Source organism: Notamacropus eugenii, chromosome 1, assembly GCF_028372415.1.
Source record: "Notamacropus eugenii isolate mMacEug1 chromosome 1, mMacEug1.pri_v2, whole genome shotgun sequence".
NCBI classification, from domain to species: domain Eukaryota; kingdom Metazoa; phylum Chordata; class Mammalia; order Diprotodontia; family Macropodidae; genus Notamacropus; species Notamacropus eugenii.
The window spans coordinates 237,381,882-237,402,499 of NC_092872.1; the positions used below are offsets into that span (position 1 = coordinate 237,381,882).

General features: G+C 40.1%; 1 protein-coding gene across 1 annotated transcript in view; it reads right to left on the minus strand.

Moving 5' to 3' along the window:
• The window catches only part of MCU (mitochondrial calcium uniporter), a 168,975-nt gene that overhangs the window by 21,426 nt on the left and 126,931 nt on the right, over nucleotides 1-20,618 (minus strand). Inside the window, exons 2-3 of the mRNA XM_072628224.1 lie at nucleotides 11,280-11,349; nucleotides 3,276-3,446 (exon numbers count right to left, since the gene is read on the minus strand). Coding sequence (XP_072484325.1) covers nucleotides 3,276-3,446; nucleotides 11,280-11,349 — 241 coding nt within the window. The remainder of the gene's footprint in view (nucleotides 1-3,275; nucleotides 3,447-11,279; nucleotides 11,350-20,618) is intronic.

Consider the following 20,618-nt stretch of genomic DNA (forward strand, 5'->3'; position numbering starts at 1 on the left):
CGCTCCTCATTCTCACCCCACATATCAGAATCTGTTGCCAAATCTTGTAACTTCTATCTTTATAATATCTCTTATCTATGTTCCCTTCACTCACACAACTATCACGCTCGTACAGGCTTTTATTACCTCATTCCTGGACTATAAATAAATAAGTAAGCAAGTAAATAAATAAATAAATAAATGTGTGTGCCTTTTTTCTTCATCAAGTAATCACTACAGATATATCTCATTTTCTTAAGATAATATCCAGGTCTTAACGTCCTTCTTATATTTTGATTAGATTTATCTAGGTCTGAGAGGGTTTCATTGACTGTTATAGTTTTACTATTTCTTTCTCTAACCACTTACCTTTTCTTTTAAGTATTTAGATACTATGCCATTCAGTACATCTAGTTTAAATATTGATTTTACATATTGATACGAATTCACTGTCTATAGTGTCTATAAAAATAATGAAATGCCTTTGTTTATCTGTTTATTTTTACTGTTGCCTCGTCTGAGGTCATGATTGCTACCTTTGCATTTTTGAGTTTACCTAAAGCATGGGTTTTTAACCTTTTTTGTTACAGATCCCAGTCATGGATTCTTTTAGAAGTCTGGATCCTTTCTCAGAATAATATTTCTCAATAATTGAAGGAAATGTAAGGTTTCAGTTAAAGATTAGTGAACATAAAGATAAGTTTTTCTCCATCCATGTGAACCCCAAGTTAAAAACTCCTGAACTAAAAGATAAAAGAGTTTCTTCTAGTCCTTTTTCAATGATGTCAATCTTTCTGTTGCAAGTGTGTTTTGTGTAAACAACTTATTGTTGGATTCTCCTACTACCCTGGGTCATTTAACCCTGGTCCATGTTCATAGTTAGGACTGTTAATCATGGATTTTCTTCTGTCCTAGAGATTATGCTTTTTTCTTTTCTTTCCCTTTGGCCCCCTCTTTATAAAAAAAGAAGAGGATGGTGGTACAAGCCTGTGCTCAGTAACAGTCGTCTATATTTGATGCACTTTATTTCTATTTTATTGTTCTACTTTTCTTCTTCTTGCCTAACCCCTCCTTTCTTTCCTTATATTCCCTCCTTCATGATCTTTCTGATCAGAGATTCCCTCTGAAGAGAAGATTTTTTCTTATTACTACTATCTCTCTGAATTTACATTCCTTCTTAATTCCAACCTTCCTTTCCTTGTTTTTATGTTTCCCTGTTGAACTTTATGCAGTTGTGTGCCAAAATCTCTGTGCAAGTGTATTCCATCCTCCTTTGTCCAGTTCAGATGAAAATGAGGTTCATTTTTAGCCTGTTACCTCCACTCCTTCCTCCCTCTCTTCCCTGATGTATTACTTTTTCCTTCCCTTTACTTTTTCTCTTAAGATTATCGAAATAGAACAAAATTACTCTCAGGCCCTCTGTCATATTTACTGTCCCTACAACCCTTGAATACATTAAGATTCTGAGAGGATGCTTGTGTCTTCTCCCCTATTAGACTATAAACATTTCAACATAAATTCCTTCCATTTGCCCAAATGTATTTACCTTTTCATGTTTCTTTTGACTCCTACGTTTGTATTTTAAAATGTCTACTTGAGTCCTCTATTTAAGTTCTGGGTTGTCTCTTTCCCACAAGATTGTATTCAGCTTTGCTGAGTAAGTTATTATTGGTTATAAGCATTTAAAATCTTTTTTTTTTTGCCTTCTGGAATACTGTTTTCTTCTTTATAGTTGTACATTCAAGGTTTTATATAATACTGACAATGGCTCCTTAGTATCTGAACTCTTTCTTTCAGGTTGCTTGTATTATTTTTAATTTGACCTGAAAACTCTAGGTTTTGGCTATGGTTTTTCTGGGAGTAATTATTTTGTGTTTCTTTCTGGAGGTGGCTACTGAGTTCTATTTTCACTCTGCCCTCTGGTTTTAATAGGTCTAGGGAGTTTTCATTTATTTTTTCTTGAAATCTAATACTTAAGACTTTCTTTTTTAATAGTGAAAGTTTTCAGCTAGTCTGGATATTCTTAGATCATTTCTTATTGACCTGGTTTCCAGGTCAATTGTTTTTCAGTCTTTCCGTTTTGTTCTAGTATTTCTTTAGTCTCATGCAGTCATTGATCTGTCTGGTTCAATCTGATTTTCAAGGAGTTTGATATCTGAGTAAGGTTTTGTACATTCTGCACTAAGCTGTTTGTGCTCTTTCTGATTCTTTATGCTTTATAAAGCTCTTGTTTAATTTACACGATCATTTTAAAATTCCTTCTTCATTTATTCCAGAAATTCCAGTATAGCTTGTGGCAAATCTGTCATTTTCTGTGATACTCTGCTTATAGATGGAATAGAATTAGTCTCCTGTTCTGGGTTTGTGTCTTGTCCCTTGCTTTACGACCTTTCTTACTGTCAGTGTTTTCTCATGATTACTCATTTTTCCAGCCTTACTTATTGACTTGGTACTTTTTGCTGGGGTCAGGCTCTATGAACTTCTGGAAGGAATGTAGGGCCTCCCTTAATTCATATCTGTACTATCTGCTAATGAGCACTACATTTTTTTTTTTTCAAATCCCTCAGGACCTTTTCCACCCACTGTGCAGAACAGACTGATCCAGGGAATGCTCTGATTACTGCCCTATCTAGCCCTGGTTTGGGGTCAGAATGACTGAACTGTAGGTTAGAAGAGGCCTTTGCTAACTCTTGGTCTGGGTTCTTCTGCCAGGACTCCATTCCTGGTAACCACAGGTTATCTCTTTGGACAGATGTGGGCAGCTCGTTGGACTGACTTTGCTACTCCTCGAATTTCTTGCTGATATCTTGGTCCATTACCTTTTTTTTTTTTTTTTTATCCTTACTGGAATAGCTGTGCAAGAGCTGGGATGGTTCTGCTGCTACTTGCTCCAACATCTTGAAGACAGTCTTTAACATATATGCTTTTCAAACTAGTATATTCCCCCAACCACCCCCCTCACCCCCATCCTGGTGTCAAACCTTTACTGCAAAGACCCCAGATCTAAAAAATAAAACCCTATGATTTCATTCTTCCAAAGTGGAAGGCTCAATAATTATTACCGGAATAATTTACTCTGCACCTAAATCTTACATTAAAAGGTCTCAAGCAATGAAAATGTGACTGCCCATCTTTTATTTGCCAGCTATAAGCATTTTTGAACCACAGTGATAAAAGTGAGCAGTCACATTTCAAGAAGACCCTGTGAGTTCAGAAGGCACCAGGGATCACGTTCCATAAGTTAGCTTTCTTAAGGCTTACAAGAGAGAGCTCATAGTTATCAAAGTGTACTATACCTGGTGAATAGATTGCTACTCGGTCAATTCCTCTGTCTTCTTCTTGCAGCTGTCGTAGAAATACACCAACCGAATCTGAAATGGGTTTGAGTGTGAACTGACAGCGCTCACGCCGGGATGGTAGCCTCACAGATATCACAGGTAATCCATTTTGGTAAACCACTGTCACGTCTGATGAGAAAAAATAACCCCATAAACAAACAACAAAAAGGGATATAAGACCACTTGAAATCATCAAACAGCTAAAGCTACCCTTTACCACTCCTTTATATTACAAAATACCTATTACCATTTAAGCACATGTTTTATTTTAATGGCTACCTTCTTTTATCTTCAACTGCAGGTTATTTTCACAACAAGGCAACATAAGATCAAACAGACACCAGTGATTTGGGAGGAAACAAGAAAACATGTACAAAGGATAAGGCTAGGTATCCCTGTGGAATTCCCTTGTATGTATAGGTGGGTATTCTTGTTCTTATTCAGACTTCTGGATTTAATTAAACAGAGTATTAGAATTAGAGGTTGCTGGATCAGACTCCTGTATTTACTTTCAACGTAAGGGAGGCATGTGTGGTTATACTTTTGCTGTTGAGAATCCTTAGGGATGCCACCCTTCCAAGACAGACTGCCAACTGAGAATTTAGTCATTCAACAATTATTTACTGAATGTCATCATGGACAAGATTTCCACACTCCCTTATGAGCTCCTATCCCATTATCATCAACTTCTTGAGCATTTCCAACTGGATATCCTTTATGCATCTCAAACTCAATACATCCAAAATAGAACTTATTATCTTTCCCCTAGAAGTCATTTTTCTTCTTTACTTGACTCTTTTTGTAGAGGGTACCACCATCCTACAGTCACCCAAGTTCAGACTCCCAGCATTATCTTAGATACTTCACTCCCCATATCCTGTCGCTTGCCAAATCTTGTCAATTCTCCCTCCACAACATCTCTCACATCTGTCTTCTCCCTCCTCACGTAACCACGACCCCATTTCGAAGCATCATAGTCTCTCACCTGGATGATTTCAGAGTGTCTTAACTGGTCTCCCTGCCTCGAATCTGTCCCTTCTCCAATCTATATTCCACAGAGCTGCCAATGTGATATTCCTGAAGCAAAGATCTCACCATATCAATGCCTTGATTATGAAGATCTAATGGCTTTCAGGATCAAATTCAAACATCCTTATTTAGCATTTCAAGCCCTCCCCAACTTCCTTTTCCAAACTAATTTCACATTACTCCTGGTCTATGATCTGGCCAAACTAGTTTACTTGCTGTCTTCTACATATGAACATCAATCTTCAATTCTAAGTCTTTTATGCACTACCATTGAGCCAAATTCTCAGGTTTCCTTATTCTCCCCAAATTTGATTCTAATGTAATTTCTTTTCTAATTTGCAACCAGTCACACAAAAACTCCTTGGGCTTATGAATTATTGAAATAGTTTCTAGTTGAAGCTAAGTCAAAATATGGATATAAAAGCATGTAGGATGACAAGAGCCAGATGCCAGTGTACACAAAAAAGATACTGATTTTAAGTGAAAATTCCATCAACCAAGTTGTTTGGTTGGGTTCCTTTTCCTTTACCATTTGGTTTTAACACTTCAAGGATCTGAGATTTCATCAATGAAAATACTCTCTTGGCAAATGTGGACTGCCTCACATATATTTTCATGAGTTGCTGTTGCTGAAAAAAATTGATCAGTCTGTAGCCAACTTAGCGAGGAGCCTATCCTAAATTATCTTGGCTGTTCCTTGGATGACAGACATACAATTTTTAAAAAACAAAATCTGTGTCACCTACAGGAGGGTTCTTCATAGTGGGACACAGAAACTCTTAGACTCTCAAGAACACAAAATGATTCCCAGTTTAGGAATGAATGTCAACAAACAACTACTTTTCAGCACTCTCATGGTCCAAAACTAAGCTTGTCATCTTTCTCCATGTAAGTTCTTTCTCCTACTTTCTAATTTCTAAATTCTCTTATTTGCCACACTCAAAACCTATAGTTTCTATCTATGTAATTTCTCAGACATATATCTTCTCCCTTTTCCATTTCCAGTGGCAACATCTTAGTTCAGGATCTTGGCACATATCATCTAGAATACCCTACTAAGTGCCTCTTAAATTATCTTAATATTTCTAGTTCCTCCCCACACAACCCCAACAATGTTGCTAGATTCATCTTTGTAAAGCAGGCCTGCTTCTCTATTGTCCTAGTTTTAGTCCAAATCCATCTAGGCTCTCCGATAGTATGGCACTTCTAGTTCTGCCTTGTGAGACCATGGTTTTAAAGTTGAAAGAAACTTTATTTACAAATACAAAAAGTAAGACCCACAGAGGTCGAGTGACTTGTCCGAAGTCACAAAGCCAGTCAGAAGCAGGGCCAGTACATAAAGTCAGGCCTCTAACTTTTAGTTGTTTCAAACCATTGCATGATCAATATTTTTTTCTTCTCTAAACCTGCCAATATTCCTTTTTTTTTTTGCTTATCTGGTTATTTCAGAACCAAAAATGGCATTAAAATATCATTTTAATTGTTTTACATTTCTATGAAGAAAACATTTCTAAGCAGACGACATACAACAGTGTTCTTTATATATTAAATGTGTGGGTAAATAATATGGGATATAAACAGTTCACTAAATGATTAGATGGCCAATCGAACATTGCACTCTCTTCTCCTTTTGAGTTTAAAAAGTCTCACCATGAAGAGATGATGAAACATTGACCTCCTTTTTGGTAAAAATGTAGGTGATTACAAAAGGGTAAGACATTTACATGTTGTCAGATACTGTTTTAGTCTCATGCTTAATTATCTTTCTGTGATTAAAAAAGGGGGGTGATTAATTTAAAGAAAATGGGAACTATTGGTATAAAACACAAAATATGCCAATAAAACTTTTTTAAAAAGGGTCTGAAAAGGGAATGCTACATCAGTCCAGATCCAGGCCACATATGCCTCTGGCCTGTTCCTCAACCTGACAACATCACCCCATGCCAAAGGACCTCATCACGGAGCAGTCTGATCACCTGCCTCTGGCAGTGGACCTCTCTCTAGTCACTGATCCTGTCTGTGGATTCATTCATCAAAGGTTAGCATACTTCTCCTCTCTCACTCTTTCCATTTTGGTCATTCTCAACCCCTGGCTGCTCCAGTACACATTGCATCTTCCATCTCCAACTGCCCACTGTTATTCCCTTTACTCTGCAAATATTCCAGTCCAGCTGTGCTCCCCCCTGCCCTGCCCCGTTCCTCACTGGGATGCCTGCTCAATAACTGACAAACTTGCATTCTTTTCAACTATTTCCTTTCTCCTTATATCTCCTGGAACTTACTGAGACCTGGCACCATCCTGATGACACTGCCATCACTGGCTTTCCTTTCTATTCACTCATAACTCCCCCTGCTCTGAGGGTCACTCTGCAGGAATTAAACTGCTTCTTATACTCCCTTCACTTCCAGACTCTCTCGACCACCTCTAGTCAGCAACTTCTCCTTCTTTGAGATTCACACCATTTACATTTTTCATCCCGTCCAGATCCTGGTGGACATTATCCATCAACCTCTAGGACATTCTCCTTCATTCCCCAATGAATTCTGAGCCTGGGCTCAGTCTTTCCCTCTACCCCAACTCCTGCCCTTATATGAGGAAGACTGCAACTACATACAGATATTTCCTTAAATACCCTAACTTCCAGTTCCTTTATCAACTCAGTTCCCATGTCTTAATCTTCTACCTCACCTCAGTTACACAGAAACAGCCCTACCTTTGATCATGCCATCACCCACAAAGGCACCACTTTCATGTTCATCAACTCTGAAATTCCCATATGTGATCATAATTGGTCGTCCTTTTTCCTCCTCTTCTGTCTTACAGCTGCAAATCCTGTTCTTCATCCTCACTATGTCAGAGTCTCCCATGCCTTCAGTTCTTTCCCATATCACGTTCTCCTCTTCAGAACCTATGGCCTTCTATCCCAAAACTGATCTTGCTGTCCTAAGCCTCAGCTTTGAATTACTCTCACCAACTGCTTCCTTTACTCCTACACACGGGCTGCTAAAAGCCGTTGAGACTCATGAAATTGTGTGGACTGGGTCTGTTACAAATTTACGTTACCTCATCTCAACTGGGACCTCTCTGCTGCTAGGCAACCTATTTACATTCCTTAAATAACTCACTAGCCTACTCACTATAGTGGATCTTCCTTTTTGATCACTCTTTAAACCTCCCATAGTTCCCTCTCCCCTCAGCCCTCTCAGTTGAATAACCCTGCCTCATATTTCACTGAAAAAAAAATGGAGGCTGTTTGCTAAGAGTTCTTTCTTCCCTCCCTCCTTCTCCTCCTCCTCTTCCTCATCTCATATCACTCTGATGCCTTTTGCCACTATCTCCTCCTTTACCCCATCTCACATGAAGAGTTGTGGGGCCATCTCCAGTCATCCTGATCTGTCCCTTGCCCGTGGATCCAGATGGCTCTGGAGAGGAAGGTGAGGCTGGTGACTTTGTACAGCCCTCTCTCACTTAAATCCAATTCACTTGCAAGTCCTGGCATCATTTTGATGATGTCATGGTGCTCTTCAAGAACAAAGGACCAAGATGAAGAGGTGATCCTTCTCCTTGCCAAGGCTAACCCCTTTACCTGCGCAAGTCATTCCACCTTAAACCTACTACCAATAAACAAACCATCAAAACCCTCACTTCACCTATCAAGCCCTGCTAGCTCTTATCTCCTCCACTCTATGGCTAAAGCCCCTGCAAAGGCCATTGACAACTGGGGCTTCCACTTCCTTTCCTCTCACCCTTCCTAAATCTCGGCAGGCTGGTTTCTGAGCTCATCATTTAACTGGAACTGCCCTCTCCAGCGTTACTCATTTCCTAACTGCCAAACAAATGCCTTTCAATCCTCATCCTTTGCACTCTTTGACAGTGCCAATCACCCTCATCTCCTTGACACTCTCTTCTCTCCTGGTTCTCTTCCTATTATCTGACCACTCCTTGTCTTCCTTTGTTGGATTTTCATCCAGGTCACTCCTGCTTACCACGAGTGTCCCACAGGGCTTTGTGTTGGGCCTTCTTGCCTCGTCCCTTTGTGCTATTTCACTTGGTGATCTCATCATGTCCTAGAGACTGCATTATCATCTTAGCCCTACTCACTCTCCTGACTTCTGTCCTTCTCTCTTCTACTGCCTAACAAACATCTTGAAATGGATATCCCATAGAAATCTTAAATACAACATGTGTTTAGCTCATTATCTTTCCCCTGTAAATTCTGCCCTCTTCTGAACTGTCAAGAGCACCACCATCCTCTCAATCCCTCCAATTTGTAACCTCATTGTGTGACATCCTTGACTCCTCTCCCTCTCACCTCCCACAACCAATCATTTGTCAATTCCTGTCCCTTCTATATGCCCCATTCTCTCCTTTTAGACTCCTACTACCCTGGTGCTGACAGCAGGACTGCTGCAATGATCTGCTTGCCAGCCTGAGTCCATCCCCCACTCAGCTGTCAAAGTGATCTTCCTAAGTGAAGATCTGACCATATTAAATAAACTCAGCAACTCCTTATGACTTCCAGGACTAAAAACAAAATTCTGTTTGGTGTTTAGAACTCTTCATAGCTTGGCCCCCTCCTGCCTTTCTAGTTTTCTTACCCCTTACCATAACAGGCACACTCAAAAATCTCATGACTGGCCTCTGGTATTCTTCACATAAGACAACTCACCTTATTCCAGGTGTTTTTCCTGACTGCCCACCTGCACACAAACCTCTCCCTGCTCATCCCTGCCTCCTGGCTTCTTTCAAGTCTCAAAGTCCCATCTTCTAAAAGAAGCCTTTCCCAGTCCCCTTAATGCCAGTTCCTTCCTTCTGTTCATGCCTTTATGTACTCGTTTGTACATCATGTTTTGCATGTCATCTCTCCCATTCAACAGTGAACTCCCAGAGCAGAGTGAACCTGTTTTTGCCCCTCTTTGTACCCACATGTATCCCTCAGTGGAGCGACTGGCATGTAGTCAGCACTCAACTACTTCTTGACTCATGGAGATAAATCTGCATAACCCTAAGCACTAAGCTATGCCATAGTTTGGTCATACGCAATGGCGTAAATGTCACCTAAGTCTTCCACAAATGTAAGTAATCCAGAGGCCTTTGCTGAAGGCTGAGTCTCCTGACAAAACCAAATACGCTAACTTCTCTAGTGTGCTTGGACCACACATGGTAAGGACAACAATGGTGATCATACCAGCAACTGTAATAACAGTTAACACTTCAACAGTGATTTGAAGGTCTAGGAAACATTTTCACATGCATCATCTCATCTGTTCCTCACGACAACTCTGTGAAGGTGTTTTTGTGGACTTTTCTCCTTTGCCCAGTTTGATGCTAAGTATCTCACAGGTTTCACTCGTCTTTGTATCCCCCACCATTCAGCGCTCTGCATTGACTAACTGCTCTATATGTTTACTGGGTTGCAATGGGGCTATTTTTATTTGGCGAGGTCGCAGATGACATGCTTCTAGTGCATCTAGGTTTACAAAGTCTATTTGTACATCATCTCACTGGAATCTCAAGAGCTGCATAAGTTAGGTCTTATTACCCCCAGTTTTGGGATGAGGAAGCTGAGGCACAAGAAAGGTCAAAGGACTTGTCAGGTTCACACACCTCTCAAGTGTCTGAAGTTTAAAATCTCCCCAACTCCAAGCACTCTCTCGTTTTCTCATTTGCTTGGACACAGTAAGTTTAAGATGTAGGATTTTCAGTAATAGCCCTCCAAGTAATGGTGCTCCCTTTGTTATTCTAAATTTCAGCCCATCCACACCTTCTTGAGCTGTGTGTGGCTTGTCCATGTTCCCCCACAGATCCTTCAGCAGATAACGAACAGTATAGATTATTTATCATCCTCCTTTCTTCCCCTCCTCACACGGTCTTTCAGAAATGTCCCCTTATCCTTTATTAATTGCAAAATAAAACTACTACAATGCAGTAACTCCCTCAATGGCAATTGTGTCCATGGAGGGAGAAAAAGAGACCATCTGGAGACGCTGTTCTCCACTTTGGTTCCCATGTCCCCTCTGCTGCTTTTCACATTTTGTCCAGGCACACCAGAGTCATATGAATAAATACCAATGGGTTCTCTACAGAATGCTATGACTTTCAGATTTGGTGGCTGAAGTTCCTTCTGACTGCCCCTCCCTCCCAATTTATAGGAGCTTCTTTTCTTGTGTATTTACTACACATGGGGGCTGGTGCTATAAGATTAAAGCTACGGGTCTGATCTCCATCTCAAAATGCACAAAATGTGTTCATCCTTAACCCAACCAACTACACTGCAAACATGTGCTACTGACACTTGCACAGGTGGATGGCTCAGCACAAATTCATCCCTACTCTTGGAAACATAACTCAACCCATCATTTTGTAAGGCAACCTGCTTCAGCCTCAGGTGGGTTTCTCTTACGTCCTCCTGTCTCTATGGACCAGGAACACTACATGCTTACTGAGTAGCACGACTAATTCCTTAAACATTTGCTCATTCTCTTCCCACCCCCAAAGCACTAGATGGAGAAAAAAAATGTCACAAAGGAGCAGGAGAAACAAGAAAACACTGAAGTTTCTGTCAGGGAAGAGAACATGGCAATCCTGCTATCTACCATGTAACCATGTCTTCCAGCTCCCCCTTACCCCTCCACCCCAAACAAAAGAAAATTTGGAACAGAACAGACTAGGGTTGTTCAATACCCCATCTGTGAAGATTTCATTCATGTGCCACTTTCTTTTTTAACTTCTATTCTGTCTTTACTTTAAACTCTCCATCATTTTTTGGCACACTCCAAAGCCAACAAGCTAGCTTTCTCTCTCCATCCTGCCCACTGCTACCCTGGGTCCTGAGGCCTCCCTGCAAATCTACAAGGCCGACAGTGCAGCAGACTGCATGGGAGGAGAGAGAGAAGTCAAGAATGACATGGGACGGCTCTGCCAGTACTTACCATCAGAGGGCACTACTGTGCTACAATACACAACTCTCAAGTGTTGCCAGGAAGGGAGCCTCTGGTGTACCTGGAAAATCCAAAGAGAAGAGACTGATCATCAGGTCATCCAGCGTTTAGGTGATTTCCTAATTTCTGGTGTTTTCCAGCCTGAGCAAGAGGAATTCCTCCTCCTTCCCACTGTTTAGCTTTTAGACCCCCCTAAGTGGAGCAGAGGACAGAGGGCTAACATCAGGAAGACCCAAGTTCAAATCTGACCTCAGATACTTACTAGCTGTGTGACCCTGGCCAAGCCACTTCACACCTGTTTGCCCCAGTTTCTTCATCTGGAAAACAGGGATGATAATAGCCTCTACCTCCCAGGGCTGTGGTAAGGATCAAATGAGATGATAACTGTAAAGTGCTTAGCATCGTGCCTGCATATAGTAGGTGTTTAATAAATGCTAGCTATCATCATCATCATTACCTGTGCCCTTTTTATCCTGTTACTGGGCACAGCATCCAGAAGGAATTTAGAATCTCTGTATTCTCTTTTTTGGCTTTCGCCAGCCACGTTCAGTCCTTGGGTTCCCTCCCACCCACCACCTTCTGTGCCTCCAGAGGACATTCTGCACACAGAAACAGAAGCATGCTCATTGGGTAGGAAGTACTCAGTACTAATTAATAAAGTGAGGGACTCTGAGGTTCAGAATCTTACAGTGAGAGAATACTGGGGAATAAGAAGTGGTCTGTAAACATCCTCATTGGAGGTCACCTCACCACAACCCTGCGTGTAGGGGGAAATGAGGAAGGTGCCGTCTTAGAGATGAGGAACCTGAGACTGAGTGGTCAGGTCACTGACACAAGGTCAGACCTTTGCCAGAGGCCTCTGACACTTGTGGCAAATCCAGCACTTTACCCGCCATCCTGTATTGCTGTAGGACAGCACTGTAACTCATGTCCTCTGTTTTTCCCCCAACCCCAAGGAATTATTTTTTGTCTTCTGCAAATGTGTCACATCCTCCAACTTCATTTTCTTTTACAGTTTTTCCCTTACTATTTTTCATTACCTCAATATCACTGATTAACTCAAGGACATCATTTTGTATTCCAATTTTTCCTAAGTAATAAGTATTGATTTGCTACTTTTCTTCTTAAATATTCTGATAAGAAGGGAGCTGCTGTTTCCACAAGCAAATATTTTCTGTATAGACGTCTAATGCCTACTTTATATTTTTTGGCATTTATAGTTGTACTGTCAAATGATCTTCCTCTTCATCTTCTATGGAGCTGGTAATGAATTTTACTGGACTTTTTAAAATTCATAACAAAAGAAGCAACCTATTGTTGCTACTCTGAGTTTTCATCTTTACTAGAAAGAGTTGGAAAATTCTGCAACTAAAGCAGTTTGATACTGCCTCAAATACATATTATTTAGCAAAATTATATTTTAATCTCTTTTGGGGTGGGGGAAAGGCCCAGGCCTCTGATTTCTTAGTATGGAAACTCCATGCATAATGCAGATGAGTTTATCTGTGACATATTTTTAAGAGAGTTAAATGGCCTGGGCCGTTGAGAAGCCAGGTCATGGTCAACAGCTAGAATGCATCAGAGGAAAGACTTGAACTCAAGTCTCTCTAACCCTAAAATGTGGCTAGAGTGTATGAACCCACTATGCACACTTCTCTGATTCAACAGTGTGATGTCTAATTTAGAGCAATAGGGTGAAAATGGTAGTTAGGATGGAGTAAAGAAATGGGATTTGTCAGTTTTGAAAGATAGTTCCATTGAGACCCAGTTATCAAAAGATTGAAGCCTAATGCTGATAAGCTACTTTGTCAGATCTATAATTCTGTCTTGGCATGATTCTTTTCTCACCCAATGTCAACTTTTTTGTAATGTGTTTTTTGGGGCTAGCAAGAATGAAGGGAATTGTTTTAAATCAATGGATTCTCAAAAATGTTCCAGACCCACTCATATAGATACCACAAGGATAGGAAAATATGTTCACATTTAATTGGTTTATAATGAAATCATCCTCCTCTGTGTATGTGTTGTGTAGAGGGGGAGTTAGAAAGAGAAACAGAGAGAAAATGTCTTCAAATGTCTTTCCTGAGAGCTTTGGTGGATATCTGAAGTTTCCTACAACAGAATCATATGCTTCCTGTAGAGAATCATCCTTTTGCAAGATAAGGGCCCAGTAATGCTGTGGAGAGGATATATAATTTTGATAGGCACAGAACTCTCAATTTCCTCGATTCTCCAACTGGATTAGATCCCAAACTACCACCCTGGGCTTAGAAGAACCAAGAGAGTACATGGTTTCCTTGTAAAAATAAATAGGCAAACCACAGCATAAGGACCCAGAGGGAATTCATCAGATGTATGCTAACCCAAGAAAATGGATCTCCTTGATTTGGAAATGTTAGCTGTTGTTCTGGGGATCTTATTTCCCATCTTTATTCAGGTCTGCCAGTGAACTTCCGCCCCTGGTTTCCACACTTGGTTGCTGGTAGACATGTAGTGGTGAATAACTTGGGCAGTGGGTGGTTGCTATTAATATTTTTCTCAGTGTTTCCTTTGTTCCTGGATGCCAATAAAACATAGGCAAAAGAAAAAAAACCTTCAAAATATGAGAGAACAAATTCTGCATCTCAAAAGAAGTCACAAATCAGTTGCTGACATCTTAATACCCTAATGATTTAGTTTTTTCTAGCATTGAAATGTAGAGAATATTCACCAATATTTCTATAAACTTTAAAGGTTAAAGTAGTGGGGAAAAGGAGAAAAATTAAGTGGAGAGATGATTCATATAAATGGCAACTTCAATATAAATGCTAGCTACTATTGTTATATTACTGTTACAATTCTGTCTTTTGATTGTGTCAAGCTTTTACCTCTGGGGATACCTAATGAATGGGCCTTCTTCTCACCTGGGGTCAAAAGGTGAGAGTGATGTGACTTGTAAGGACCAGAATCTGTTAGGATGACAAGAAGTCCTGATAAAGTCACAGGCAAGTCTCACGTCTTGCTTTTATTAATAAAGATGGATAACTTTGTATTGGGGTTGAAGATGCAGACAGGAGTGGTATTTTCATGTCAATTAAGCATCAGCTAGCTGTGTACAGGCACTATGCTTGGCCAGCCCCCTAGCTTGTCACTAGTACCAAAAGAAGGAATATCAGAGGAAAAGGAAATTTTGTTCTGTCATCTAACCCTTCTTTCTATTTTCAGTGACTTACTTCCTCTCTCTTTAGGAAGATCTTTAGGAAACTTCCAATTCCATCACCCATGAAAAAACTGGAGAAAGTATTCTTGTTCTCATTACTAGTCCCGACAACTTTAATTGTCATACTCTCTTTCCCATCCCCTTTGGCTGCAGCAAGAAGGCTAATAATGCTCACAGTTTTCAAGAATCCAGGGTCACCTTCAATGATGTCCATTTCTAGTGCCTCATACTGTGTGGTGTGTGGCCTTGTCAGCCAGAAGCCTTTCTGGAGTACAGATCCTACACCAAGCTATAAAGCCTTCAAATATGGGCCTGCTGATGGAATGCATTGGTCATCAGGGGACTTCTTCGGCTAAATTAGGAAAAGAATTTTTTTTTTGGCCATAGTGATTCCTCAAGACCATCTAAGGCACAGAGGAGGTCTTGATCTGCATCAGTCATGGTCCTTAATGTTGTGGAGTATTATCTGGGAAATTATCATGAACTACATGCACCAATGGTGGGTGTTAATAACATTTACTGGTTTTTCTTCAGGAAAGAAAAGAGCATTACAAGTCTTCTCTGGGGGGAAAGCCCCACTAAAAACCAACTCTTTACTTTCCCATGTGTTCTGCTAGTGCTACCTAGTGATATAAAAAAAGCTGATAGTGCTGACAGGAAATTACATTTCCATGTATTAGAAAGAAGTTATTGTACTTAGTTAAAAATAAACATTGTACTTGTTAAAACATAAACATTTTCTTCATCTCTAAGGAGTTTGCTTCTCTGCTATGAAAACAAATAACAGTCTGGAGAGCAATGTCAAGGGCCAGTTGACTATTAATGCTAGGTGAAGACGGGCAAGAGCAGTGAAATGTGAATGACATACTGGAGTTAACAGTAAAAATACTCTGAACTTATATAAACTCTTGATAGAACCTCATATGTCTTATTACCTTGGACCAATGTGAATATTTTAACAAAGTCTATTTCCTTTCACCCTCCACATTCTCAGTTAATTATTTTATTCCAAAAAATTGGGCCCATCCCCAAACTGCTCTGGGGCACAATGATAGAAAAATGGCACATTGCTTATGACAGATACAACAGAACGATAGTTAATGGTTTATGTCTATATTCGTGCTCCTCTCAGAGAAATAGTACAGTTTCATATGTAACTGATAATATAAATTATAAATTTTATGTGTGCATGTATAAATATATGTGTGTAGACACAGACACATAGAGGAAAATAACAGATATAACCAAACCAGAAAATTTTCCTACCAGGAAAAGCAATTCATTTTGCACAGTGTTTTATCCTTTTCTAATAACTCTGTGTGAGGCAGGCAGAAAATCCACCCACTACGTTGCAGATGAAATTCAATGAATTCTAGGCAAGGCTATAAGCAGGATCAGAATTCCAGCTCTTGGATTTAAATCCAGCTTTCTTTCCACTGGACCCCACTACCCTTAAAGCAATCACAGTTTGGTTGGGTCGAACTCAATAACAGTTGACATTCCTTTCTGTCTGAGAATAGGAAAACATGCTGGGACTCACATTTGGTACAGATGGGGGTAACTGACAGTTCCTTTTCCTAACAAGAAAAAGAGCTGCGCTCCTATCACCTCCTTCTTTATCAGTCAACACACAAGTTTGGCCTTTCATTTCCATATGGTACAAAGTCCACACACTCCAAGAAGTCAGTAAGCAAAGCAGACATGTCCTGACACCCTCGCCCCCCTTGCAAAGAAGCCAATCATTTTAATAAACCAGGTAATCCAAATCAGCACAGTTAAGGACAGAGGAAAGGTCATTTTTACTCTGAGATGTTTAATAACTTATCTGGTTCTGTTAATCAGATTTCTTTTAAGCAAATTATTTTAATCTGTGTTAAACTTTTTAAACCCAAACAGGATTTTTCTATCTTACTGTTACTGATCAAAACTTGTTCCTTGAATCTTATACCACCAACACAGTAAGATCTGGACCCAATGAACAACAAGAGCCAAAGCAGAATTTCAGAGGCTACAGGGCCGAGTCCTCTATCCTACATACATGGAAAGGGAGACTCAGTGTTTAAGAGACAAGTAAGGCCTATTGTCACACAATGAGATAGTCTTAGAGCCAGCTAGTAGTATACTTCTTCTGAAGTGATTAGTAGGATCTGGAAGAATTTATGCCAAAATTCCATTTTAATCAGAAGAATTTTCCAGAAGAAATATTCTGTAATCTTTGAATAGTTTCTCATCTGTACTTCACCAGCTGAAATCTAAAGTTAAGTGGACCTATAAGGAAGATGGGCTCATATAGAAAACACAACCCTAAATTTCAAGTAGACTCTGGAAACTGAATGCTTTCTTTGGGTTTCTTCCCTTCCCCCAAGCCCCCATAATACGCTGCCCTGTGATTTTCAACAAAACATCTTATTATCCTTTCCAGGGTGTGTGTGTCTGCTGTGATCTTAGCAAACGGTTCTCTCTCGACAGAGCAACGATTGTAATGAAGGTGAAAAGGTACAAAAATGAGAAAATATTTACAAGAGAAAATCATTTTCAACTAACAGAGGGGTTAAAACTGAGATCCAGGGACTGAGATGTAAAGTCCCAGCTTCAACACCAACTGCTTGTTTACATACGTGCCAGATGAGGGGGTGTTGCTATTGCTGCCGGTGGCCATTTACATCTCAAAAGAGGGAGCTAATAATTAAACAGATTATGCAGAATCACTATTTACTAAAAAGCACTGTGAGAGTACCAAAAAAGGACAGTGCTACACCCCAAGAGATGGCTAAATAATATGGGTCAACTTGAAAGCAAAAGCAGAATTCTACTTGACCTTCTGCCAGTAAAATGTCTAATTACTCCTTGGCTTGTCTCTACCCTGGCAAAGTCTGCGGGACAGCGACTCAATAATCCCCCCACCATTTGCCCTCCATCTCCTCCAGTGCAAATGAACAGGAATGACTAAAATCGGGTTTGTTTCCAGCTGCTTAGCTGAGTTGTTGCTAAGAGCTGGGTCCTAAAGTGTGATGGTATAATTGAGAGCACTCAGAAAACTGGAGGGGAGCTTGGAGGCATTTCTGAGCTCTGCCAGCCCAAGTCTCTTCCTTTAAAGATGTGGAACCTGAGGCTCTGGGGGCAGCATAGCAAGCTGGGAGCAGAAACCAGGCCTCCTGAATTCCCATGCAGGGCTCACTTTGCTTCCCTGGCTCTTCTGAAACAGCCCACCACAGTTCCTACAGAATTATGTCAAGAAGTAAATCCATCCCTTCAAGGATGCTTTGAGCATTCAATGGAAGACAATTTAACTCTCAAAGAGGCAATTTTCTATAAAGAAATAGCGAAAGCTAGAAATGCTTTTTCTATCAGATGGTTAGCAGAAGGAAACTTCTTACATTATCTAGAAACTTAAAATATCCTCTGGCTGCCTTCGATGCCAAAGTGAGCTAAGTGAATGATTTTCACTTATATGAAACCAAACCTTGTCTTTACCAAACAGCACAAAGAGAAATGATAGATTATGCTTAATACTAACAGAAATTACTCTCCTTCCAGTAAGAAGAAGGAAAAGTAGAACCATGATTAGCTCCAATGAAATATGAACAGGGAACAAATAGTTCCTCTGGCAGTAACGACTCTAGTAAGATATTACTCTTGATTTTTTAGAAAGGAATGAAAGAAAAAAAAATATTCACCCACTCAGTGACGTGAAGGTTCTCTAGAAATGCTAGCAACCCACAAACAGCAGAGTGTTCTCACGAATAACATAAACAGGTTGCACTGGGCAGATCAGTGCCACAGGTGAGTTCGTTTTTTAAACAGTTGAAAAAGAGCATTAGGAATCATTGGATAGTCAATAAACATATATTGAGCTCCTACTATAAGCCAGACACTGTGCTAAGTCCTGGAGATGTGTGTTCATCCTTCGTTGCCAAAGAAGACCATGCCATCAGAGACATGACTTGCACTTGAGTTTGTTTTGAGTGAGGGAGGGCTGTGCAGGTCACCAGCCTCACTTCTCCTCCAGAGCCTTCTGAATCCAGTGACCAGATAAGAAGGAGCTCCTGCCCTCAAAGAGCTTATAATCCAATGGGAAGATGACACACAATAAGAAGCTGAATGGCGAAGAAGATACTCTTCACAGCAGCAGGGTGAAGTTGCAGATAGTAGGAAATTAAGAGTTGTGTAGTCTGGGAATCCTCTTTAAATGGAGACTCTGGGAGAAGTTCTTTGCTCTCCCCTCCAACCAAAGGGGCACAGGGTAATGATAAGGTGGAAATATCAAAGCTGATGCAATCTCACAGAATGTTGAATTTCCGAGTGATGAGGTTTCCTGGGAACATGATCACAGTGGAGTCCAAGGATGAACAGAGGAAGAAATTGAAACTCAGAGTGCTTCAGTGATTTGCACATAAACTACATGAGTGCCAGACTCAAACACAAGTCTTTGGATGCCAGCATTCTTTCCAATATAAAACAATCCTTCAAAGGATAAGACTAGGCCAAGCAGATTCTATCTTGCAGCCAAAGCTGGGCTCCTTCATATGTTATTGCTACAAGTTGATGAAAGACATCTACCTCAAGGAAGGTTATTTCTCATCTGTTGGCAGTATAGGCCAAGGAGCTGTCAAATACAGCATGGGCACACAATCACCTTGAGTCTTTAAGACTCAAGTAAAAGAAAAAAATATTTATTTTTCATCTTCACTACAGAATAAACCATTTTTCCTTAGATTGACAACACTTCATTGTTATTTTTCAAATTTCTTTACTGGTGATTAGAAAAGGGATAGTATCACATTCATAACTGTAACAGGTATATTGTTCCAGATGTACAATACAAGAAACCTTTATTAAATGCCTAAAGCATAGCACTATGCTATGCACCATGGGAGAAAGAAAATTTAGATAATCCTGTTCCTGTCTTCAAAGAACTTAAGAGTCTAATAGGGAAATAAGATACCAGCAAAAATAACTAAATACAGTAAATATAAGTGCATAGAGTTTATAAGACAAATTTCTACATGAAATCTAAAGGAAAAAGCCATTGCTTCATGGGAAAGGGATGGGATAGGGGCAGAAACAGGATGGATTAATGGATTGTTTCCCACAAGTGGGATGGTAGACAGTGGATGGAAGGTCAGCTCTGGAGTGAGGAAATCCTAGGTTCAAGTCTGACCTTGGACAAGTACTGGCCACGTGGCCCTGAGCAAGTCACTGAACCACTCAATGCTCCAGATAACTCCTAGTTACAAAGTCGTGATGGATGTGACAACTGACATTTATGCAGTCCATTAAGATCTTCCAGGAACTTTGTTCACTTTCTCTCAATTTTACATGTGGAAAAGCCTATGAGTTGATTAAAACCAGTCTGGTTATCCCTTGTTATTATATGAAGGAACTGAGGCCCAGAGGATTAAAGACCTTGATCATGATCTAAATTCTGGGTCTCTTAATATTCTCTGAATATCAGAGCAACAGGAAGGCTCTCCAACAGCAGATCATTCTCACTACACGAATGGTCAACAACTTTTCCAGGCACCCGTGACCTTGAAAATGGCTTAATTACCATTTTTATTATTATTAAATAGTTCACTTTTACCAAGTGCTTTAAGTACTTTGGAAAGCACTTTAGAAAGCACTTTATATACATTACCTCATTTGATCCTCTTAACAACTTAGAGATGTTGGTGCTATTATTAAATCAAGAAGCATTTTATTAAGCGCTTAATATGTGGCAGATACTGTGCTAATCAATAGTGATGCAAAGAAAGTAAAAAACAATCCTTGCCCAAAAGGCTCTTACAATCCAAATGGGAGGAAGACAACATGCAAACAACTATGTGCAAATACAATGAAGTATCATTTGGAGATCATCTCAGAAGAAGGGCACTAGCGTTAAGGGAAAGGCTTCTTGCAGAAGATGGGATTTTAGCTGAAATGTGAAAAAAGCCAAGCAAGTCAGGAGAAGATGAGAAAAGAGAGTTACAGCATTGGGAGATATCTTGTTTAAGGAGCACAAGCAGGCCAATGTCAGTGGATCACAGAGTCTGTGGGGGAAGAGGAGAGAAGAGTGTTAAGAAATCAGGAAAAGCAGGGAGAGGTCAGATTATGAAAGGCTTTAGAAGGCAAACAGAGGATTTGAGATT